The following is a 25,239-nucleotide window of genomic DNA, read 5'->3' on the forward strand; positions in this document are numbered from 1 at the left end:
TTCATATTAAAATATTCTAATTTTTAATTTTTCGCGCATCGAAAATATAATTTTCCTTCCTTCCGAAAACAATCAACGAATATTCACTTTGTAATTTTCCTAGATTTAAATTTATCTCTAAAATTATATATATATATATATATATATATATATATGTATTTATAGATCCATAAGTTTACACACGAGGTAAACTACGGAGGCAAAATAACCGAGGAGCAACTAAACAAATATTTAACTCTTTCGCCACGGAAGCAGTCCGTACTGCTACGCTTTAATTAATCCCTCAAAATGCTTCCACCAGTGTTGTAAACTTTCAAATCATTCTTCGTATTAACGTGTTAATCTCTATCCACTCTCCATTCCGTTTAATTTCTCGCGATTCAAACGATTATCCCAAATCTTCGAATGAAAAAAACTCGAAGATTGAAGAAAAACGTGAAGAGATCGATCAGTTTCAAAAAAGAGAGAGAAAGAGAGAGATTTAGAAACGAAAAGGAAAAAGGGGGGAAAAAACAAATTCGCATTCGACACCTTCGAAAATAGTGGCAATCGTTCGGAATGGCCAAGTTTATCCCGTGAAAATCCTGTCCTGTTGAGGAAGGGGAAACGGATGGAGGGAGGAAAAGAGAGAGAGAGAGAAGAGGAGGATGAAAGAGGGAGAAAATGGATGCAAAATAACAAACGACCTGTTGGCCACGTGGACAGGGGTGTAATTTTTTAAGTTTAATTTTGTGGTCCCACGTGACAAACGGATGGCACCACTGCACGGGATCCACGTCAGTACAGTCCGTGGGTATATTTCATGTTGAAAACACGGCTCGTCGTTACGCGTTCGATGATATACAGGGCGACCAACAGCCGTTCTCCTCGCCGAGCGCAACTTGCTGATCTGCCCTGTTACGTTATACCGATCCAATTTACCATCGATCCGCCATATTTCTAAACGAGAGCGTTACATTTTTGATATATTTTGGTTCCCTTTCCAATCCGCGATTGCGAGTTTCTTTTGTCGAATAATCCGCTTTAAACTCTCCTTCGATGACGATTAAGTTATAAGATGCGACAAACATCTACCGTTTCTCCTCGTCAAACTTGCTTCTTTAAAAGTTACCACCCCTTCTGTTCGAGAAATTGTTCCCCATAAAATAAAATCGTTACGACAACGAAGAGGAGGAGAAGAGAGAGAGAGAGGTCTTCCTATTTTCTTTTTTTTTTTTTAATACGATAATCGGGAAAGTTTGATGAAGGCGAGGAAAGAAAAGCTGCTACGTTCATCGACTTTATTGGAAAGAGGTCCGGAAGGAACATCCTCTATGGATGGAGCATTAGCCCGGAGACGTGAAACAAGGAGCGCGAGGGATACGGTCTTAAATATTCTACAAGACATCAAGCCAAGGCAGCGCCACGCCAACCGCCCTTGGATTGAACCTTCGCACCCCCTCCACCCTGTCAGCTGTCAAGCAGCCTCCGCCGAGCTCTCGCGCCATTCTAGGATACCCCGCGAGTTTAATGCTTCATCCATCATCGGCGACTCCAGCTCCCGCCGACTTTTCCATCGATTCCCGCCTTTGTTCTGTTCATCTAATTGCTTTAGTCTCTCTCTCTCTCTCCAATTTTCGTCCAAGCGATTATTCAACTGTTGCTCCTTCTTATTCTTAACCGATCTTCAGCTATACCCGAATTCCATTCTCAACGAGTTTAATTTCTTTATCATCAACTGTCAAGAATAAATTGCAACGTAATTCAAAATAATTAAAAACAATTTCGTAATCTTAAGACGACTGATTTCAAAATTCTCGATTAAAAAAAAAAAGTATTCCCGATAAAATCCAAGCGACTATTCAACTGTTGCTCCTTCTTATTCTTAACCGATCTTCAGCTTCATCCATTTTCCACCCGAATTCCATTCTCAACGAGTTTAATTAAAAACTTATTCTTTCAAAATAATTAAAAACAATTGATTTCGTAATCTTAAGACGACTGATTTCTAAATTCTCGATTAAAAAAAAAAAGTATTCCAGATAAAATCCAAGCGATTATTCAACTGTTGCTCCTTCTTATTCTTTAGCTTCATTCACTTTACCCGAATTCCATTCTCAACGAGTTTAATTTCTTTATCAACTGTCAAGAATAAATTGCAATGTAAAATTCAAAATAATTAAAAACAATTCATTTCTCAAGACGATTGATTTCTAAATTCTCGATTAAAAAAAAAAGTATTCCCGATAAAATCTAAGCGATTATTCAACTGTTGCTCCTTCTTAACCGATCTTCAGCTTCACCCACTTTACCCGAATTCCATTCCTAACGAGTTTAATCTTTTTATCAACTGTCAAGAATAAATTGCAAGATGCAACGTAAAATTCAAAATAATTAAAAACAATTGATTTCGTAATCTCAAGACGATTGATTTCAAAATTCTCGATTAAAAAAAAAAGTATTCCAGATAAAATCTAGCGACTATTCAACTGTTGCTCCTTCTTATTCTTAACCGATCTTCAGCTTCATCCATTTTCCACCCGAATTCCATTCTCAACGAGTTTAATTAAAAACTTATTCTTTCAAAATAATTAAAAACAATTCATTTCGTAATTTTAAGACGATTGATTTCTAAATTCTCGATTAAAAAAAAAAGTAGATGCAACGTAAAATTCAAAATAATTAAAAATAATTCATTTCGTAATCTCAAGACGACTGATTTCAAAATTCTCGATTAAAATTCCGAAGGAATTTCGAAAAAAAAAAAGCATTCCCGATAAAATCCAATCATCGTAAACGGAAATATACAAGGAACGTAGCAAAGTTTTACGCTCGTCCACGTACACGTATCAACGTTATCGAAAGCGCAACGCGCGGAGTTAAGCCGCAATATGCAGTTATCCCGATACGAGGCGGCTACGTGGCCTCATAATAATACATCCGTTTAACGTTGTCCTCCCTGGCCAACGTTTCTCGAGGGCTAGAAGGGAGGGGGTATTTTCGAGGGGTTTCCTTTTCTCCTCCAGGAAAACGGGAGAGTCTCGGATCCGCAACGCGGGATATCAATGACGCCTTCTCTTTATGACGTAACGTTAAACGTTCTGGCGGAGGATGCAGCAATCCCTTTACCTTTATCGTCACCTCCAATACGTTCAATTGTTGTTTACGATATTTACGATACAACGAATTCGTAGGAGAGGCGCGTACGAAGAAGGGGGCGAGGCGTTTTGGTATTCCGCGCGTCTATCCAAGATGGTAACCCTATGGGCCGGGAAATTGCAGCTTCCGTTTAAGCCGTTGGGTTAGGCGGGCTTAATTCGTTGGGCCGGGTCCCGAGAACTGATATCGGTTCGTGGCCTCGGTTTGGGTTTGGTAATTGGGAATTTGTGGCAATTGTCCTTTGTGCCTTATTATTATCCGAGTATAAAGAGTGCATGAAAGGGAAGAGAAAGTTGAAATTGTTGTTCTCTATCGAGATTAAAAAGATAGAAATTTAAAAAGAAAGAAAGGATTAAAAGTGCTTTGTGCTTATTGTATCTCATTATAAAGAGCGTGTGATCGGGATATTTTAATTTTAGAATAAGTGGTTGGAATTGTTGTCTGAATTCTATCGAGATTGAAAAGTTTGGAAATAGATAAAAATTGTCAATTTAAAGAAAGAAAGGATTAAAACTGTGTGACTATAAAGAGTGTACGATTTGGATGTTTTAATTTTTCAAAGGGTTTTTTCAAAGGAGAGTAGAATCGATCGAAAGTTGAAATTGTTTTCTTTCTGTCAGGATTGGAAAGTTTGGAAATAGATAAAAATTGTGAATTTAAAGAAAGAAAGGATTAAAACTGTGTGACTATAAAGAGTGGATGTTTTAATTTTTCAAAAGGTTTTTTCAAAGGAGAAGAAGAATCGATCGAAAGTTGAAATTGTTTTCTTTCTGTCGGGATTGGAAAGTTTGGAAATAGATAAAAAAAATTAACTGTGCAGTTAAAACAATGTGGAATTATTTTCGAGACAACGAATAAAAGAGACGTCTAAAGTTGAATTTTGTATTTCGATTTCAACGAAATAGTATGAGAAATTCTGGATTCGAGTTAATATTAAAGAAACATATTACTACAAGCCAATCTATATGCACGAAGATGATAACTGCATATTGAGACCAAAACCCTCCTGCATGTAAACTCTCGCGAAAAAATGTTTTAGAGCCCGATATGATACGCAAAATTTTTCTATTCTATCCTTTTCTACCCCAAATTCTAAACCAGATCCAATTATTATCTAAAAATTTTTCCTTGCAAACTTTCGAGTCCTAAAATAATTAAACATTATATCTCTAACTACGTCAACGTTCAAAGCAATTTGTTACTTGATACTTTCAAATTATAATTCTATTCTCCTTTCATTCTACCCTTATTTGTATATTAAGATATATCAATATTGTTAAACCAAAAGTTTACTTTCACGTTTTTGAACCGTTTGAACGAATGAATTGACCGGAAATCCGAAAAGATCTTCTGAAATTTCGGTCAAGGCCAAACGTTCGAACCATATATTTTTCTCCTGATTCAACAGTTTCTACAATTTCGTCCCTATTCCTTCCTCTCTTCCTCCAGCTTTAATTACTCAAACCTCTATCTAATAAAATTATCCAACCATTTCCTTTATTAATTCTTTCCTTCCTTCCTTTCTAAATCTTTCCAAATCCCTCCAAACTCTTGCAAAAAATAAACCAATCAACATACGATGATGTACTCAGAAACTAAGATGGACGCAAAGGGAAGGAGGAAGGGAGAGGAAAAGCGAGAAAAGCGGATGGGCCCCCGATATTACGATAATCCAGGTAACGATATCTCCGGAGGATGGCCGCGTCGAGACGTCGATTCCGGTTGTAGGAAGGCAGCAGGGGGTTTCCAGTCATTAATCGATATGCCGTGAATAAAGGAGAGACACCGTCCTGCGGGTTATCCGGAGCGACTGCTATCTCTGCTCCCCGGGTTGCAGCCGCCGTACGTCTTGGACTCGTGACAGCCAGTCAGACAGCCGAGAGAGCGAGAGAGAGAGAGAGAGAGAGAGAGCAGCCATTGGGGAAGGAAGGGCTGGCGGTGGCTCCTGTAGCTGCTGGCCTGGCTGGGTGGCTGGTACAAGAGAAGTCGAGCTGATTCCCGAGGGAACTTAACCCCGGCCAGCCCTGACGCGGGCTCAGACTCCCGCGGGAGCGGCGCATCCGCCGACGAACACCCTCTGCCACCGACACGCTACCTGGAGCACCCGGGATATTGCGGGATAACTTTGGTGCCATGGTTTCCTCCATTCTGGCCAGACACTTTTTCCCTCCCTTCCTCCTCTTCTATTATGTCTTTTTCTGGGTTAACGCGGTGGGTGGACGCTCTCTCTTTCTTTCTTTTTAATCATCTTGGAAAAATTGCAAGACATCGATTTTGTAATTTCTTTTTGGACGATCGATTTCGATGGAGAAAGGATAGGGGATAATTACAGAGGAATTATTGAGAGAAGATTGATAAATTTGTTAGAACGAATGATAAATCGCCAACCGGTGGAAGTCTTACTTACGTTGGCGCGTGAACCGTGCGGTTGAAACGCGACTGACCTTTCCATCCACGGGCGGGAAATGGGCACGAAGGCTAAAGGAGGAGGGGGAGGAGGAAACCGGTGCAGAAACGAGCTTAGACAGAGAGACGAGACGTGCATACGCGCCGATTGTAATTCCGCGAGCACGCGACGCGCAATTGGCCGCAAAAGGGACGGGCGCAACGTCGCGGCGGACGTGAAACGTCTTGCGTGGCCTTGCCTCAAAGGAATACCGCGTGTCCCGGCCATGTCTTCCACGACGTCTCCTCTCCTTCTGCCGGCCGTGGCTTCCGCATGCCGGGCCACTTTTATAACGTTCCACCACGTTTCAAACGTTACCCACAACCGACGCACGCCGCCCACTTTGTCCTCTCTCTCTTTCTCTTTCTTTTTTGCGCTCTTCTTTCGTACCTTCCTTTGCGCTGGCAAGTATAATCGCGCGCACGCAGGTATACAAAGGTATAGAGAGATTCGAATTCTTTCGTTGCGCTCAAGTATATCGCCGCTTGTCGGAGAATTCTTTTTTTTTCTCGATCGAGCTTTGCATCGAGTTCAATTGCGATTTAACCATGTGGAATTTCGTAACATTGATAATATTTTTATCCGTGTTTATTTAATTTGGAAATTAAAGGGATAAGTTTATATATATTGGGTTGGCAACTAAGTAATTGCGGATTTTTTTTAGAAAATCAAAGACAAATAACTTTATTCTGTAATGTGTTGCCCATTTTGATCAATCACCTTTTGCCATCTTTCAGGCAGCATCATAATCCCACGTTCATAAAACTTGTGGTTTTTATTAGCAAAAAATTGAATCAGGTACGATTTGATATCATCATCGTTATTGAAATTTTTACCATTCGAGGAATTTTGTAAAAATCGAAACAAAAAGTAATCGGATGGTGCAAGGTCAGGACTATATGGTGGATGTGGCAAAATATCCCAACCAAGCTCCAATAATTTTTGCCGAGTGACCAAAGATGTGTGTGGCCTTGCATCGTCATGATGGAATACAACACCTTCTTGATTTGTCGATTCGGGCCGCTTTTCTTCAACTACATTGTTTAATTTCGTTAGTTGTTCAATGTAGACAACAGAATTGATCGTTCGGTTGGGTGGTAAGAGTTCAAAATAGACAATTCCTTTGTAATCCCACCAAACTGATAACAAAACCTTCTTTCGATGAATACCAGCTTTTGATGTTGTTCGAGCTGGTTCACGTGGCCTGCTCCACCATCTTTTCCGTTTGATATTGTTGTAAACAACCCATTTTTCATCGCCAGTTATCAGTCGTTTTAAAAATGGATCATTTTCATTACGTTTCTTTAGCAAATCGCAGCTGTTAATGTGTTACGTTAAATGCTTTTCTTTCAGTTCGTGAGGAACCCATGTATCGAGTTTTTGAACGTAGCCAAGTTGTTTTAAGTGGTTTTCAATGCATGTACGCGATACATGAAGCTTCTCTGCAATCTCACGAGTTGTACTGTGACGATTCGAATCGATTATTGCTTTGATTAGGTCGTCACCATCTATGAGTGAAATCCGCAATTACTTAGTTGCCAACCCAATATATGGTCGATGATATCGAAAGTAAATTTGTACGTCGTTCTAATCTCCATCAAAACCTCACTTGCGTTGAATTAAAATGAGATTAAGATTCGAGTACGCCTCTCTCGAATCCGATTAATTCCGTAATGTATAATCGTTCGTCCAGTTCCAGTTATATCCATCATCCAGAATGGTGAGTCGTTTACCTTCACCCGAGGTGACGTATATACACCTCGCTTACGATAATTCACCGAAAAGCCGATAACTTAATCCTATTTAGAAGTTACATTATAATCACTATAACCACTGGCCAGGAATTAGGGCTGTCACTGCAAAAACTAATAGCGGATTAAGTTTTAGAGCAACCACGATTAAAGGGATTAAAAGGGTAAACTGGAAATTTACATTCTACCCGCTGCATCCACCCTTTCTATTCCATTAAGCGTCTCTTCAAGGGTTTTCTTCTGTGGCTTTTGTGTCAAGGGCCAAGAAGAAGAAGAAGAAGAAGAAAGGAACTCGACTATGAAAATTTTCCTCCTAGGGAATTAATCTCTACGCTGGTAGATTTAACTCCATTATTCGAAACAAGATCAAACGAATTTCAATTGTTTTCACGCACCGGTTCAAATTTTTAATTTAATTGTCTCAATAAATTAACGCGTGAAGTAATAATAATAATGAATAATAATTCATGGATTCGTGTAATGGAAAATGGCCGATAAAGAAACATGGATTCGATGGAAACGAATGGATTCTGGGGTGGGAAAAATGGAGCGGAGGGGGAGGGGTGAGTTTGGAGGAAAATTCGAAAGATTGACGAAACGCGTGGTGAAACGCGTTGATAATTGTTATGTCGGGCGGGCACGCGTTAATTAAGAGATTATTATTATACGCATTTAGGCGAGAGACGCAAATTACAATCACGACCCTGAAGCATAATGCGCCGTGATTCGGGTCGTTGCGTTCTGATTCCCGATTATAATGTTTACGATTATACGATCACAGAGGATGGAGAATATTCCTACGTAATGGGGAATATTAACGATTGTGAATCGTGATTGTGAATTTCGCGACGTGAATATTCCGCTCCAGAGAAAAATTTCTCTTCGATACTGATACTCATTCTCTCAATCTATCGAATTGCCAGAAATTTTTAAGTAATCATCTTCAACTAAGAAGTATAATACCCTCGAAGATCATAACTTTTTAACTTTTCAAATCCACGTAAACGTTCTGATTCTTCGTTCATCGAACAAACTTTCAAAACTTCACGATCCGAATGAATATTTCAAAATAATCGATCGTCGGCCGGTCCCCAATTATATCGAGGATCGGTATATTAATCGTTGCCAGGGAACAGTTCGCACTAAGGTCGCCATTAAATCCCAGGAAATGCCCGAATTTCCGAGAGAGAGAGAAACGGGCGGAGGTCGTCGTCCACCGGTTGGATGATGATCATTCGGCGAACGAGTGACGAGCATAAGTAGCCCAAAAGCCGACAGCGCAAACAGATGGCCCTCCATTAACGCAATTACGTACGGTTCCGATGCACCTACGTGGATCGTCCGCGTTATGACGGGCATTGGAATCCATTAATACAGCTTCGGTTGCGCCCAGCTTCATTATTGTGCATTAATTAGCAACACCCTATATCACCGATGCTCGCAATGCTATCGGTCGGGCTTGCTATTTCGTGGCTAACCGCGTGTTCGTGATGTTCCACCGCGATCACTGTGTGCTGCTGGTATCCCAGGCTAATCCGGGAGGACGGCGACATCGAATTGCTTTTGCCAGAAATCGACGATTTCCACCGTGGATTTCACGAACTCTCCATTCTCCTTTCCGTAAGGGAAATTTTTATCTCTCCTTTTAAATGGAAATTTTAAACGTATCCTTCGTCGAGAAATTTTTACTTTTTACTCTCCTCCCCCTCTTCTCCCATAAATTTGTTATTTTTCGCGTAAATTTTCTTCTATAATTTTTTTTCCTTTTTTTTTTAGTAGGTTTTAAGATAATAAGATTTTTAAGGATAACGAATGCTGGTAATTTTGCTTTATCACCGATGCCCTCGAGTAAGTTTTTCGCGAGAGAGTTTTGGACAAGTTGGGAAAGTAGTTGGTGAAAATACGAGGTGCGTATAAAACTGGAAATACGTGAAAGAAAAACGATGGAAATGTATGTTGGAAAAGTGAAGAATGGTTTCGTTACGAAGAGATGAAACTATTGACTTATGCCACTAGTTCGAGATGTATACTTGACCTATACTACTGAATTATATTTCTTCACTCGTAGCAACAATCTTGATTTTTCCCAATACTCTCGTCGTAATTTCCAAAAAATTATTCTCGAAAATTAGATGAATTCTTCGTCTCTTTTACTTTCAAATGTAACTTAATCAGAGATTAAGTTCTTTTCTAAAATTAAACGATTATAATTTAACGTGTAATCCATCGTCAAAATTCCTTTTTATCTACTCGAAAAATTATTATATTACATTTACCAATCCTATAATCTTTTCAAACTTTTTTCTCAAATAGATATATTATTTGATTCGGAATATTGTATCAGAAGAATTATTTCGTTCGATACTGTTTCGAGAAATAGATTGTTGAAACAGAGAGAGGAACAGAGAATTTCTGAAGATTACTCGGCAATAACTCTGCGACGTCTGCCTTGACCTGTCTGTTTCTACTTGCGACCGAAACGGTACGAAAACATAGGGAACGATAAATGTTTCTCCTGTTAGTTTAATATCAAATTAAACCATAACCATAACTAATATAAGTATTAAATATTTTCTGAAATAAAAATCACCCACACATATATATATATATATATATATATATATATATATATAAAAAGAGATACTATCATCCACTAACGATGAAACAACGGCGTAAGATGATTATGTTACAAGTAACAAAGCTCAATTCGTGATTAAAAAAAAAAAGAAGAAAAAGAATATCTTCTATTATCTATACGCGAGATATACAGCATCCGTAACAAGGAAATAAAAATAAAAATCACGATGAAAGAGGGGAGACCCTAAGTGAAAGAAGAAAATCAACCCACGCGTAATAGCATCGAAGAAAACGAGCAAAAAATGTAACCAGAAACGGAGAGGAGAGGAGAGGAGAGGAGAGGAGAGAAGGATAGAGTGGAACGAGGAATAGAAAGGAAGGAAGAGGAAGAGAGAGGAGAAAAAAAATAAAAAGCGGGAAAGGACGACGCGCGAGAAGGAGTGAGAGAGAAGAAGGAAGGACGGGGGGGAAAAAAAAATAGAGAGATCGAGAGAGAGAGAGAAGGTGGAAGCAGTGCGACCAGAATTGGATAGGATAGGAAAACTGGTGATTACAGAGGCCGGGAATTCCACAGGGAGTGGCACCAGTCCCGCGGGTTTCCACCTAATTCCATCCTGGCTGACTACTGACTCTGTCTCTCTCTTCCATCTCCCCCCTTTCCACCCCCTATCCTCCATCTCTTTCCCTTGCCAGGTGGCTCGCTTCGCGTTTCTATCGCTATTTCCCTCGCTGAGGCCGAGTACGTAGTCTTTTCTACAACCCTCTCCTTTCATCCTATGCGCGATATCTATCCTCCACCATTTCACCCTGTTACGTTCGTTTTCCCTTGCTTTTCTCTCTCTTAGCCTGTTATCTATGGCGCTCTCTCTCTCTCCCTCTCTGTTACACCGAACGTTTGACCGGATCCCTCTGTCTCTCTCGTTATCCCGATTATCCGGGAACACGTACGCCCTGATCATATTCCGGATGGGAACAAGCTGCTCTCGTACGCTACTCTTTCTCCATTCTAACCCGCGCGCCTTGTCACCTTCTCTCCTTCATTCATCCAATGCAAAGATTTTTTTCCGTTTTTCCTCCTTTCTTTCCTTTTCGGTCTTTTTTCTTCCTTTCTTTCTTTTTTGTTGATGGCGCGGACACCTGTGCACCTTCAACGGAACGCTCGTAGAGCGCGGTTTACGAGAATCGGCCGAAGCTTTCCGCTGCTTCTGAAATTGGCGAGGATTGGATTGGTGATTGGAAACTTGGTACTTCTTTCTTTCTTTCTTTTTTCTTTTTTTATCTTTTCTTTCGTATCTCAAAGTATTTAGATAGTTGATGATAATAGAAATATTTTGGATTTGATCAAATCGTTTCAAATATTTCTATAAAAATGAATTTCTAAAAACGTATTATGATATATGTTTTCTTCTTCGCTCTCGAGCGATTGACGATTTTCTTTCGAGGTGTATCATTCGTGATAATTTTATGTAAAAAGTTGAATTTATCTTTTGGATTTATCTATCGTATCGCAATTTCTATAGAACACTATTTAATAAACTTGGACAAAATAATGTTTTTGTTACTTTTTTATTTATATTCCCGATTTTCTTAATTTATATTTAACTTTTTTAGGTTTTATTCAACATAGATATAACAAGGAATGAATCAACTTATTATAAGAGAATTGAACTATTATGAAAACAAATATAAATGTTTGAGAACAATTGTCGTTTAAAATATCGATTAATACATGTAATAGTTTGAAATAATTTTTCAGAAAAGACATCATATCTAAGTGGTAAGTATAAGTATATGTAAAATAATATAATTATGTAAAAAAACTAAAAAGTAGTATTACAAACTGGAGCTTATTAAAACAAAAACGAATAGAAAAAGTATATAAAACAACTCGCGTCTATTAAATATTGTTTGACAAAAAAAATAATCTTATTAAATTGTATTTAATAAAATATCTTTCTAAAATAACTTTAATTTACTAAGAATTCATTTTGTTCAACCAACATTAACTCGTGTTAAATTTTTTTCTTTGACTTTTTCCTTGTATATCACAACATTAAATACCCTTATTTCAGAGAACAAATTAAATATATAAAATATATAAAATCTGTCTTTTAATTATACGAAACGTTCAAATATATCTCATTTTATCCAGTATTGAATACATATTCAAATACTTTGTATCATTGCATAATTATAATATAATGCATAATACAAAAAAATATTTCTTTGCTATGGAAAACATATGTTATATATCGATTTTTATATAATTTTACATATAATTTTAATTTTGGAATACCATCGAAATCATAACTATTTATGCAACGACATCTTTCTCAACATTTCCCCCTAACACGTGATCTCGTTATCCATTTGTTTTCATTACAACTCGTTCGAAAGATTTCGTAATCGATTCTAAATAACACTTTTATGCGGGAAATAATATTTTCCAGGAAATTACATTTCTGCGCGATCTTAAATTTTTTGTTGCCAATACAAACTCAAGGTCTCGATACCGTACATACCGTGTCTCGAATAGTCACGTGTTGCAATCGCATATGGCGAATTCGTAAACATTGCCGAAAGAAAAAAAAGAAACATCTGCGTGGCGAACGCTTGCATATAAAGCATTCTAAAGCTGACTCATGAAATTCCTATATATCTGATAACGATCAAAAGGATTCTAAAGACTCACGTTTCAGAGATCGAGGTTTTGCCTGCTTCCTTCTGGACATAGCAGCGTCACACCGCTGGCTGGGTAGCAGTAATAAATCAGCAACAACGATTCAGTCACATTTCACACTTTTCCTCGCAATTTGATCCATCTATGCACTAGAAACGAGCCACACTGTGCCCAAACGTCGACAATTTTGTTTCGAAATGCGCACTGTAGACAAAAACTGTGTAAACACGATCCGAAATGACAATTTCGCGCGAATTCGAATAAAGAAACCGTCCTCGATTACCCGCGAATCGTAGCCATAGTGACAAAAAATAACATCTTCGAGAATCGAAAGATCGATTTTCACGCAATTATCGACAAATGATTCGATAAGAATCGAAAATCGAAAAATGAAAATATTATGACGAATAGAATAATTTTCTCACTAAGATAATTCGCAGATTTTTAAAACAATAGTTCGAGTATACCGGAAACCACGTGGCTTCACGTGGTTCTAGACAAACGAACATTTAAACATAACACGAACACAGAACAAACGCGCTTGAAAGACGCGCAACGAATGACACCCTACTTGATACCGCAGCGTCGTTGCAGAGAACCACTGAGACTCTTACTACTACGCGTGCGTCGTTCCTTACTGATAGCAGCCTGCGCAATTCTCTCTTTAATGCAGCTGAAACAAATTTACTTATGTAAAAATTACAATGCGATTGTTAATATATTTAATCCAATAATTTTTTATAAACATCTTTTGTATTATAAAAAAAATATTATTTATTTAATTTGCTACTCTCTTTTAAATTGTTACTTCCTTTATTATCTTTTATTTAAATATAAAAAAACTTTATAAAAGATTAATGTTAAATTAAATTAAATGCTAAAATTAAATATTAAATCAAAAATAAATAATTTTTTTTTTATTCAAAAAAAACATTTAACTATATTTAAACTAAATTGAACTAACTTAACTATATTGAAGTTAAGAATTAATTAATATATTCATATTACTTTTTTATTTTATGTCTAATCATTTTGAAAATTGAAGAAACATATTAAAATAAAATTTTAAAAATATAAAATTTTTTTCATTTTTCTTTTTTTTCATTTTTTTTTATTTAAATTACTTTATAAGATTTCCATATTATATAAATTATATAGATTTGCATTTTGTGATATTGCCTTAATCAGAACATATTTTGTGTTATTACCGACAAGAAAGAAATAGCAGAATTCTACTATAAGATGTTGATAAAAATAATCTTATATTTTGAAATACCGATCACACAGAAAATCAATGTGTTTGTTTTCTACATTTAAAATGATGATTATATTAAATTTCAATTTATAAAAGTTGTCAATAAATTTTAAAAATAATTTCCTTGATATATTCTTTCATTATTTATCACACATTCTCTATGCATTATATTATTATATATATGTTATTCTTATATATATATATATATATATATATATATATATATATATATATATATATGTTTTATGATTATATTCATAAATTTTTTTATAATTATGAATAATAGATATATTTATATATGAGTTGAATTATTCATAAATATAAATAAAAAAATTACGCTTATAATTTTTATTACAATACAATAAAAATAATATCAATTTCTAAAATATTTTATAAAATATAAATTTAAATATATTGCTATTAAACCTAATTAATAATATTAATAATTATAATTATTAATAATAATTAAATATAATATTATTAAATTTATTTAAATATATTATTAATATGAAATTGTAAATGTTATTATTTATATAACTTTTATAGAGACAATAAAACATTTTATTATTTATTATTATTATCATATTATTAAAATTTGATAAAAAATAAAAACATTTTATTATTAAAATCATAAGAGTCACAAGTATTTCTAATTCTGATTTTTTTTTTAATAACTTTCAATTGTTAATTTAATATGAATTATAATTGAACGATCTTATGACATATAAATTATATACACAAAAAGAAGAAATAATCATAGAAGGACAAAAATAAAGTAAAAATTGAATCAATTTCAAAGAATTCGTAAATGAAATATATATAGAAATATATATATAGAAATAAGAAAACTAAATAATAGAAGAATAGAATAAGAATTAACTATTAACGCCATCTTTTAAATGATAGAAACATTTTTCCAAAAATAAAATAAGATAGATAAGATTGATAAAATAAGATTGATAATGAACATCATTTGTTAAATACTAAAGAGATGACGCTAATAATTAATTCTTATGTTATATTTTTTTTTCTTATTTATATTTGTTTCATTTACAACTCTAGAGATGGCGCTAGTTCCTTAATTTTTATTATATCTTTATTTTTTTTGTCTACAAATATTTTATCTACGAAATATTTTGTCTACGAAATATTTGTTCTATTCTTTTTTGTAATTTTATATTAAAATTTAATTTCATTTCCAATTGTTACTAATGTTACAATCTTCTGAATTAAAAAGGTAATGTTGAAAAAGAAATTAATATGATAAGATGATTCTAGTGCTCCCGAGAAATGACTCAAAAAATGCATTGAATATTAAATCTATTCTATATTTTGTCTGTGATTTTAGATAAAGAGAAAATGTATTTATTTTCTACATGCATGAATTGATATTGTTGTCATTTCATAGTTTGATAGCTTTCATTTTGTTGTAATTTCGTGTATTGGCAACTATAAAAAAGTGTAATTAATTTTTGTTTTTTTTTAATCTATTAGTTATAAATAAATTTCCAATAATATATTTAATGCATCAGAACAATTTATTTTAAATCAACAGGTTAGAATTTTCATGTTTAAAAAAAAGTGTATTAAAAATAATCAACACAACTTAGTTTCATTTACATATTTTTTATTTTACATTAAAAATAAAGTTAATATCTGAATTACATACAACAGGAAAAATATGCTTTCATTGGAACGAATTCCAGATCAAATTGGGCATTTGATTTTGACAGAGGATGGTGCAGTGTTAACGGTAATATTTTTTTCTACATAAAAGAATTATTATTCTAATTGTTAATTATTTTTTATAAAATTTTAAAAATCTTCAAATTATATATTTTATTATATATTTTAGTCTGGAGGTGAACTGGAAAATGATGAAAAATTTGCAAATATTATTGTAGGTTTAGTTACATTAACTAATAAAATTGATCCAAAAGCATTTCCTAACAATGAAGTTTTTGATAAAATATCAATAACATATCCAGATCATTGTTATATTATCTGTCTTTCAAATAAAAAGATTCATGTAGTGAAAAAAAGATTGGTATCCTCAACAACTGCAATTGTTGAGCAACCTCTTATCGATGTATAAATATTATTTGTTTATACAAGAATAAAATTAAAATATTAAGCAATTTTTATTAAATATAATGAATATAAATTTAAAAACTTAAGTGTAAAAAAAAAATTTAAGTGTAATAATAAAAATGTAAAATAAACTTTTAAATCCATTATAAACAAATATATTTTTACTTAATATTTTATTATTCCTTAATATATACTGTTATTTTCACTAATATTATTATTTTTATATATATTATATATATATTTGCCAAATAATTATAAATTATATTAGATACACGAATAATTTTTTTATTTCAAATACAAAATACTATGAATCATTATCTGTATCAGAACTATCATAAGTAACTAGCGATGTATTTAATGTACTAGTAATTTTCGATGTCGGAATTTTTTGTTGATTAAATTCAGGAAGTTTAGGTGTTTGATTTATTTGTTTTTTAATACCATGATTTATAGAATATGGTAAATTTTTAACTTTATCTCTAGATCGTACAATAGTAATTAATCGTTTCAAAGGATTGTGTACACTTTTTTTTGTATCTGGAAATAATATAATAAATTTTTATAATATTCTTTTTAAATATTAATTTTTCTCTATATTATATATTATCTAAATTATTACCTTTTTTATACATTAATAATTTAGCTAATTTTATATCTTCTTCATGTTCATTAACTAAATCAATGTTTAATCCACTTTTTTTAAGCAATATTTGATCCAAACTTTGCTTTTTTTGCAATTCTTTTTTTCGTGTCTACAATATTCAAACATTATAACAAATTATATAAAATTATATGACATAATTAACAGAAGTATATATTAAACATACTCTAAATGCAGTTCGCAATGCACAATTTGAAGTATAATCATCTTTCCACGTAGCATCATTTAGTGCTATTGCAGATTCCAAAGAAGAATCTCGTGATTTTGCTATTTTCTTATCTTCTATACCATGTTCTAACTTATACATAGCATCATCATATAATCTACAAGATACTTCTTTTGTTTCTGGTACAATCTGTTCATTTTCTTTAGGATCCCATCGATTTTCTTGACGTCTTGCACCACTCACTATTACATAATCTAAATTCTATGTAAAAAATATTATATGTAATATTATATGTATAATAATGTAAATAATCAAATATGATAAATAATTATTATAAAAACATAATATATAATTACTTACTGCTGGATCAGTTTTTATTTCAAAATGATTGTCACAAAGATGACATTTCATACGAAATTGATATAAAGGTGTACTATAATACATTCCAATTTTTTTTTTTTCAGCATTATAACGAACACCCATTCCTATATGATTATTACAACCATCACACCATATATTGTATGGCATTTCAAATCTAACAATAAGAATACCCATGTGTAATTTACGTGCTCTTTCACGTAATGCATGAGTTCCAAGAAATTTATTAAGTCCACCAACACGAGGATCATAATCAGGTGGATAATATAAATTTGTGCCTTTACGTTCTCCCATTTTTCTATAAAATTAAAGGAAATATTAAGTAAAATATTTTGTAAAATTTGTAACAAATATATTATTCCAAAATATATTATTTTAAAATTATTTGTATATATGAAAAATTTTATTTATAAATTTTGTTATTATAATACCTTAATTTTTAATAAATCTTCAGGAGAAACAAAAATTTGTTTAATTTGATTATTAACTTCTATTTGAATAGAAATGATTCTTACACGTTACTTCTTCACTTTTCTTAAGTCGACTGAACTTAAAAACAATATATGATAAATCAGGTTAGCCAACTAATCGTATGATATTTTATATTAAAGCCTGTAGAAACATTTTCACTATTTTTATTATGTTGCTACCTTCAGATTACTATATACGCCATCTATGAGAAATTAAAATTATTACGAAAATTTCTTAGGATATAAATGAAAAAAAAAATTATAAAATCATAAATTACAAAACAATTAGAAAATATAAAATCTTTTTATAAAAATAGTTTTACATATTTCCATTATGTATTAAAGTCTATACATAAAGTGAAGTAAACTAAACTCCATAAGATATCTAAAAATTTATATCTATTAAATTTAAAGACTTCTATTTTGTTCACCATATAATTTTGAATATCTTACTAATTTTACAACATTCTTATAGAATGATATTTTACAGTATTTTAATAAATGACAATACATTTTTAAAAAATACATAATTATACATAAAAAAAATTCAAAGTAAATCTTACTTTATAAAGAAATATATGATTATATAATGTATTAATTTTAATTAATTAATTTTTATTTGTAATAACTGTAATGCAAGAAAGTAAAATATCATAAACAAATAATTTTTTACTTCATGTTTCAAATTATGATTCTTGCATAATAAAATAAACTATATAATTATAATTTTTCTTATTTTTTAAATTTTTTCATAATCAATTTTTTAATCTGATATCAATTAAATGAAGAAATAATGATAAAATATCATTTAATACTATATATAATTGCTCTATATATACATATGCATACATACATATATATACATACATATATATGTATATATAAAAAGAAAGAGAGAAAAAGAGAGAAAGAATTTTTAAATTCTTTAAAAAGAAAAAAGAAAAACAAAAACTAAATTATCTGTCATAGTACAAAAAATTGTAAAAATATACTTTTAAGACAGTTTGCATGTATAAAATATGTTTTATACTTAATCTATATATCTTAATTTGTATATTAGGAACAAGGAATGATTACAAATAATATAATAAACTCTGCATCCTTGCAGATGGTGGACGACGCACAAACTGTGCAACCAAAAAAGCAAGTTTGTGAGCATATTGGCAAGGCGCAGGTACTCTAACGGTACCAGACCAATTATAATACATATGACATAACTTGTAAGTCATTCTTTGCATCTGATCGGCTTTCCAACCAGTAGAATCAGCTATTACATTGTATGCGCATGGTGTCACTGTACCCTGTCTTACACTTTGAGATACAATAAAGAAATCATATCTTAATGGATTAGTAACAATATCATCGACTACTGTACCAGGCGGAGGATTATTTTGATTATAAAATAAGCGAGTATTAATTCGTTTCGTAACTATTACAAATGCCAATTTAATAGTACTAGGATCACCATAAAGTTTGTTTAATTTGGCCTTTATATCATCTACTTCATGTTTATATACATATGGTACCTGACCCTCACCTACGCCATCACGATATATCACAATATGCGAGGGTAAAATTTTGTTCACTTGTCTGTAGCATAGCACAGCTTTTTCGAGACTTTCTCCAAACTCATCTGAAAGTTCTTCTCCTGTAGTATGAGCAGCTACTGCACTATAATATCTTGTCAAGCTTCTATCCAATGATGCTACCATTGCACCAAAATCACGGCTTTTATCAGCAGGATCATGACACACGTCATAACCAACTACCATTAAATTAATCGGTGGTAATTCAACACTCCATGGAGCACCACCCAATTTACAATTTAATTGAATTGCTACTTTTGTAGCAATCGATCTTATACCTTTATTCGTGAGATTTTTTGCAAGGAAAACTTGTGAAGCTACTGGTCTATCATGAGTACACTTCTTTTTTATTGCACTATATCTATCGGCTCGATTATTCGATACTACGCAAAAGATTAATTCTGGATTACTAGTACTCATTACTCTTTCGAGAGTATCAGAATAAGTGTTGGATCGATCATCAACAATATCCCAAAGTCTTGGATTGTCAATTCTAAAACCCATTCCAGATGCAGATTCTTTAAGCGTTTGTATGAATCTTTCGACATCGCGTCTCATACGACCCATGCAAATTACTACCCAGTTAGTCAATCGAGCAATATTATACAATGGCTTATTATGTAATTCGCGGGTCCAATCAGCAAATTGACCCGCAGAAACTGTTCGTCCACTTCCCAATACAATTTTTTCTGGTTGTAAAAATCGTGCTGGTACATCAACCAGTTTTTCATCAAGATGTAAATTCCATTCATCTAATTCTCTTACTATAGATGGATTACCGCGAAGTCTTCTATTAAAAACCATTAATTTATCTATACGCGCCGCAGGAGATACACGTGTATATTCTGCCAATGTACGCATTAAATGAAAATTATCTCTCATAGCATCAGTTAAACCTGTACAAGAATTATTTATCATGAAGCACAACATTTTGAAATATAAATATTTATCATGAAGCAATTAAATAATATTTTATTTTATTTAAGCATATTAATTATAAAAATATTGAATAAAAAATTATACCTGTTGCACGACAAAGTTCCGGAACAAGATATACCAATTCGGCTTGACCAGCACGACGTTCTCTTGGTTTTAATCTCGTTACAAGCATTGGTTGAGAGGCGTTGGTAATAGAAATTTGATATTTATTTCTATAATATTCCCTATAACTTATTTTTTCACCGGTTCTTAATTGAAAAGTTGAATCAGGACTTGAATCAAAATCCACATCTGATATACGATATGTATTATTGTTGTAATCAGTAAGTACAACTAAACCAATAACTTGATTTTCAAATGAAGTCTAAATATATAATATTTAATATGAATATAATTAAGCTTAAAGAAAATTGTTAATAATTAATATTCTTTACCTTATAATCAAGCTTATCTTGCTTATAACAATCATTTAATATATCTAATAAAGTTTGCTGACGCATGACTTTATGTATGATTTCAGCACACATAAGAATACTTTTCTCATGTTGTCTTATAGATGTGAGATAACCAGGCCAAAGTTCCAATCTAAAATCACGTACTTCTACCTATATTTTAATTATTAAACAATTAATAAATACAACTATTTACTATAACTTTACTATAACTATTTACTATTACTATAAATTAATAAATACAAATATTAAAAAATTATAGCAAGAAATTATTTGTTTATTTACTTTACTATGTGCATCAAAGTAATCGCGTCCTACAAGCTGAAGATTCAATAGAGCCAAACATTTTCGCATAATTATATTGAAAAATTGAAGATAACGTTGGTCTACTTTTTCCATTTCTCCAACAAGACGTATGGTAATTCTGATTTTGTGTTCATCTGATGTCCTTCGAGACCAAATTTCCATTTTCTAAAATGAAATTTTTATTATGTAATCTCAATTCAAACGATTATATATAATTTGATTTAATCAAAAATATCTTACATCTTGTAAACGTCTACTAGAATACATAACAGTTCCATCAAAAACATATGCTCCTAAAATTTCTCTATGAAGTTTAAGTAATCCTTTACGAACCGCAGTGCGATCTTCTTCCGGTGCAAAATCAACTCGATATTGATATAAACACCAATCAGTTGTAGCAAGCAATTTAAAATAGTTTGCTTGTAGCATTACATTACTTCCAGTATTACCTAAAAACGTCAATATTTATGTTACATACATTTTTTGCTTTTTATATATATATATAGATATATATATAATGTATTAACCTTGTTTAGTTATTAAATTCTCTGGTCTAGTTTGTATATTTTCTGGAGTTGATGGTATCATACGTCTACCTCGCATAGCACCTCTTCCCAATTGTGATGAGAGTGCTGCTGCATCTCCTCCACTAGTTTCCCCACTAACTATAAAGTATATATATATATATAATATTTATATATAAACAAATTTATACTATATAATTTTTTCAAATGATATAAATATAAAATAAATATAAATGAAATATAAATGAAATATAATTTTAAAAAAAACTTTGTTAAATACCTTCCATTGCTTCAGGAATACTTTCTTCTTTATGCCCTGGACCACCATCTCCTTTAGGACCTAGTCTTTGAGTAGCTCTTCCAGCACTCTATTGAAATGCAAAATACTTAATAAAATAATAATTTAAAATTTCAATTATAATAGGTTCGGAAAGTGATTTTGTTTTTTTCATAACAAAAACATAAAAAAACGAAATTACTTTCTGAACAATCCAATAATGTATTGGATTGGCAACTAAGTAATTGCGGATTTTTTTTAGAAAATCAAAGACAATTTTTTCATGGAACTAAATAACTTTATTCTGTAATGTGTTGCCCATTTTGATCAATGATCTTTTGCCATCTTTCAGGCAGCATCATAATCCCACGTTCATAAAACTTGTGGTTTTTATTAGCAAAAAACTGAATCAGGTACGATTTGATATCATCATCATTATTGAAATTTTTACCATTCAAGGAGTTTTGTAAAGATCGAAATAAAAAGTAATCAGATGGTGCAAGGTCAAGACTATATGGTGGATATGGCAAAACATCCCAACCAAGCTCCAATAATTTTTGCCGAGTGACCAAAGATGTGTGTGGCCTTGCATTGTCATGATGGAATACAACATCTTTTTGATTTGTCAATTCGGGCTGCTTTTCTTCAACTGCATTGTTTAGTTTCGTTAGTTGTTCAATGTAGACAACAGAATTGATCGTTCGGTTGGGTGGTAAGAGTTCAAAATAGACAATTCCTTTGTAATCCCACCAAACTGATAACAAAACCTTTTTTTGATGAATACCAGCTTTTGATGTTGTTTGAGCTGGTTTGGCTTGCTCCACGATCTTTTCCGCTTGATATTGTTGTAAACAACCCATTTTTCATCGCCAGTTATCAGTCGTTTTAAAAATGGATCATTTTCATTACGTTTCTTTTGCAAATCGCAGCTGTTAATGCGTTGCGTTAAATGCTTTTCTTTCAGTTCGTGAGGAACTCTGTACCGAGTTTTTGAACATAGCCAAGTTGTTTTAAGTGGTTTTCAATGCATGTATGTGATACATGAAGCTTTTCTGCAATCTCACAAGTTGTACTGTCACGATCCGAATCGATTATTGCTTTGATTAGGTCGTCATCAACTTCAACTGGACGACCAGAGCGTTTTTCGTCTTTGAGTGAAAAATCACCAGAACGAAATTTGTTAAACCAATTTTGACACTGCCGTTCTTTTAAGGCTTCGTCGCCATAAACAGCACATAACTTTTTATGAGCTTGCGATGCGTTTTTCCCTTTGCGAAAATAAAAAAGCAAAATATGACGATAATGTTCCTTTTGATTTTCCATTTTTCAACGAACGCCAAACGAAAACTACGAAACCGATCAAAAAACTTTTTTTACTGATTGACAGCTGAATTGCCAACTATCAAATAACAAAATGTGTTTTACATTTGGACTACGCCAGCAAACCTAAAAATTCAACTGAAGTCATCTATGAGTGAAATCCGCAATTATTTAGTTGCCAACACAATAGATCAATAAAATTTATAAACAAAAAAAGATATACATTTTTCACATTTCTAAACTATTAATATATTGTTATTTATTATTAATTTAAATAAATTTAAATTACAAATACTATGTAATAAGAGACTATATTGTTGGGACAGTTTATTTTTACAAAGAAATAATATTATTCAAAATATAACAATGTATTTAACAATAATACATAAACACTAACCTTATCTATTCCTTTTACCTTTGGATAAATCGTGCTCTACACAAAAAAACAAAATGAGTTTCAAATTTTTTTTTACATTTCAATATTTCTAATATACTTTGGATACTTACATACTTTAAACATACACACACAAATAATTTTTTTATATTTTTAAAGAAAAAAAATACATACATAATACATACATTTTTTTTTTTACTTCTGAAGAAATAACAAAGAAAATAAAAAAATATAAAAACAAAAAAATACCATACATATCATACAACATATGTATTATTAAATAAAATTAAAGTTATGTTTCATAAATTACCTGTGCTGGTGCTGAAGATCTTGAATATGGTGTTTGTGAAGATGGTCCTGGTTGTGGCTGAGGAGGACCAGGTCTACGACTCCAAGCACTTGTTTGAGGTTGCTGTGGAGGTTGTTGTTGTTGTTGTTGTCCAGGACCTTGTTTTCTATCATCCTGACCTCTTCCTCGTCCTCGACTTCTACCCCGGCCCCGATCAGCCATAATTGATTTAGAATCTTAACAATTTTTTATTGAAACATGTAATTTTTTACAATAAAAAAATAACAATTTATTTTAAAAAGGAAAGTAATTGTAATATTATAATATATTAAGAATATTTTCTTTTTTTAAAAACTATTATGTTCAATAAAAAAAATTTTTTTACAAATGCAATATTAATAACAGAAAAAACAATTCTTTATTTCATATAATATTGATGAGAAAAATATTTTTATTTAAAAAATATGTTAATTATATCCGAATAAATATTATATTTCCAAAAATATATTTCCAAAAATATTATAAAATATAACTTAAAAAATTAAAAAAAAAAAATTTTTTAAAAAATTTTATAACTAGAATATATTTATATTTATAATATTAAGGATAGTTCAAGGTTAAATATTATAAGGAACAAAAGATTATAATATTTAAAAATAATAATTTCAAGAACGAATTTCAATTGTCATACATACAAAAAGAACTGTTAGAATTTATAGTATTATACATAAAAAAAAAATAAATACAATTAAAACAAATAAAATTTGAAACAAATCAATATCAACAATTAATAATAATAATTAATAGCAACATGGTTAAATAAATCTTCATAAAAAATATTTTCTAACTTAAAACTAATAATATATCTAAAGATTATTTCAAAAGTAACAGATAACTATCAATAAATAAATCGATAAAAAATCTTTTATAAATTTTAATAATATAACGAATATAAATAATATAATATAATGATGAATGTAAAATAATTAATAATCCATAGTTGAAACATATATTTTCTATTCAAATTTAATTAAATAAATTAACTAAAATGATTAATTAAAAATTCAAAAAGCTATACTTGTAATATTTATATTATAACTAATAATCAATAATCATAATTTTTATAAATTTGAAATTTAATAAAAAATATTGATAAAATTTTAAAATAATTATAAATAATACCTTACAATCCACAATATAAAAAAAATATTGAACAAATTAACTCCTTACTATGTTATTGCTATATCGGAAAATACCAGCTACACATTTGAAAAGATTTACAAGAATCAAATTTGGACTAACGAAATCAAATTTAACGCATGCGTAATAGAGAAACACAAATATTAAATTTTTACAGTACCGTACTACATTAAAAATATTTTATTTTCTTAAAATTTATTTAATATTATAAAAATATAATAATTAATAGAATATATATATAATCCTAATCTATTTTTATTTATAAATATTATAAATATCTTTATTCTATGATTGTTTTTTGCAATATTATCATATAAATTTAAACAAATTTTTATCATT

The 25,239-nt window shown here is 31.5% G+C and overlaps 4 protein-coding genes across 10 annotated transcripts in view; 1 reads left to right on the top strand and 3 right to left on the bottom strand.

Moving 5' to 3' along the window:
• Positions 1-13,151, bottom strand: part of LOC413466 (zinc finger protein 423) — an 85,925-nt gene extending 72,774 nt beyond the window's left edge. Inside the window, exon 1 of the mRNA XM_026445098.1 lies at positions 12,605-13,151. Within this exon, the coding sequence (XP_026300883.1) occupies positions 12,605-12,644 (40 nt within the window). The 5' untranslated portion in view covers positions 12,645-13,151. The remainder of the gene's footprint in view (positions 1-12,604) is intronic.
• Positions 13,152-14,935: 1,784 nt separating this feature from the next.
• On the top strand, positions 14,936-16,092 carry LOC724365 (ragulator complex protein LAMTOR4 homolog). Of its 3 annotated transcripts, none has more exons than XM_001119944.5 (3): positions 14,936-15,084; positions 15,522-15,600; positions 15,703-16,092. In XM_001119944.5, exons 1-3 carry the CDS (start codon positions 15,059-15,061, stop codon positions 15,940-15,942), a joined length of 345 nt encoding a protein of 114 aa, XP_001119944.1. In that variant the 5' UTR covers positions 14,936-15,058; the 3' UTR covers positions 15,943-16,092. The 3 variants fall into 3 exon arrangements, with proteins under 3 accessions (XP_001119944.1, XP_006563099.1, XP_006563098.1); XM_006563036.3 differs by lacking the exon at positions 14,936-15,084 and adding an exon at positions 15,172-15,308; XM_006563035.3 differs by lacking the exon at positions 14,936-15,084 and adding an exon at positions 15,185-15,402.
• Positions 16,093-16,202: 110 nt separating this feature from the next.
• LOC551191 (coiled-coil domain-containing protein 130 homolog) lies at positions 16,203-17,818 on the bottom strand. The gene is made up of 5 exons (XM_623586.6): positions 17,575-17,818; positions 17,126-17,441; positions 16,766-17,026; positions 16,558-16,690; positions 16,203-16,475 (listed from the first exon to the last, which is right to left on the bottom strand). The coding sequence occupies exons 2-5, from the start codon at positions 17,435-17,437 to the stop codon at positions 16,243-16,245; spliced, it is 939 nt and encodes a 312-aa protein (XP_623589.2). The 5' UTR covers positions 17,438-17,441; positions 17,575-17,818; the 3' UTR covers positions 16,203-16,242.
• Positions 17,819-18,357: 539 nt separating this feature from the next.
• Positions 18,358-24,982, bottom strand: aub (aubergine). Of its 5 annotated transcripts, XM_026444876.1 has the most exons (10): positions 24,883-24,972; positions 23,722-23,936; positions 23,415-23,450; positions 21,701-21,788; positions 21,424-21,561; positions 21,137-21,345; positions 20,876-21,061; positions 20,573-20,743; positions 20,223-20,502; positions 18,650-20,095 (listed from the first exon to the last, which is right to left on the bottom strand). In XM_026444876.1, the coding sequence occupies exons 2-10, from the start codon at positions 23,920-23,922 to the stop codon at positions 18,687-18,689; spliced, it is 2,718 nt and encodes a 905-aa protein (XP_026300661.1). In that variant the 5' UTR covers positions 23,923-23,936; positions 24,883-24,972; the 3' UTR covers positions 18,650-18,686.
• Positions 24,983-25,239: the final 257 nt, after the last annotated feature.

This window comes from Apis mellifera, linkage group LG14 (assembly GCF_003254395.2).
Source record: "Apis mellifera strain DH4 linkage group LG14, Amel_HAv3.1, whole genome shotgun sequence".
Classification (NCBI taxonomy): Eukaryota; Metazoa; Arthropoda; class Insecta; order Hymenoptera; family Apidae; genus Apis; species Apis mellifera.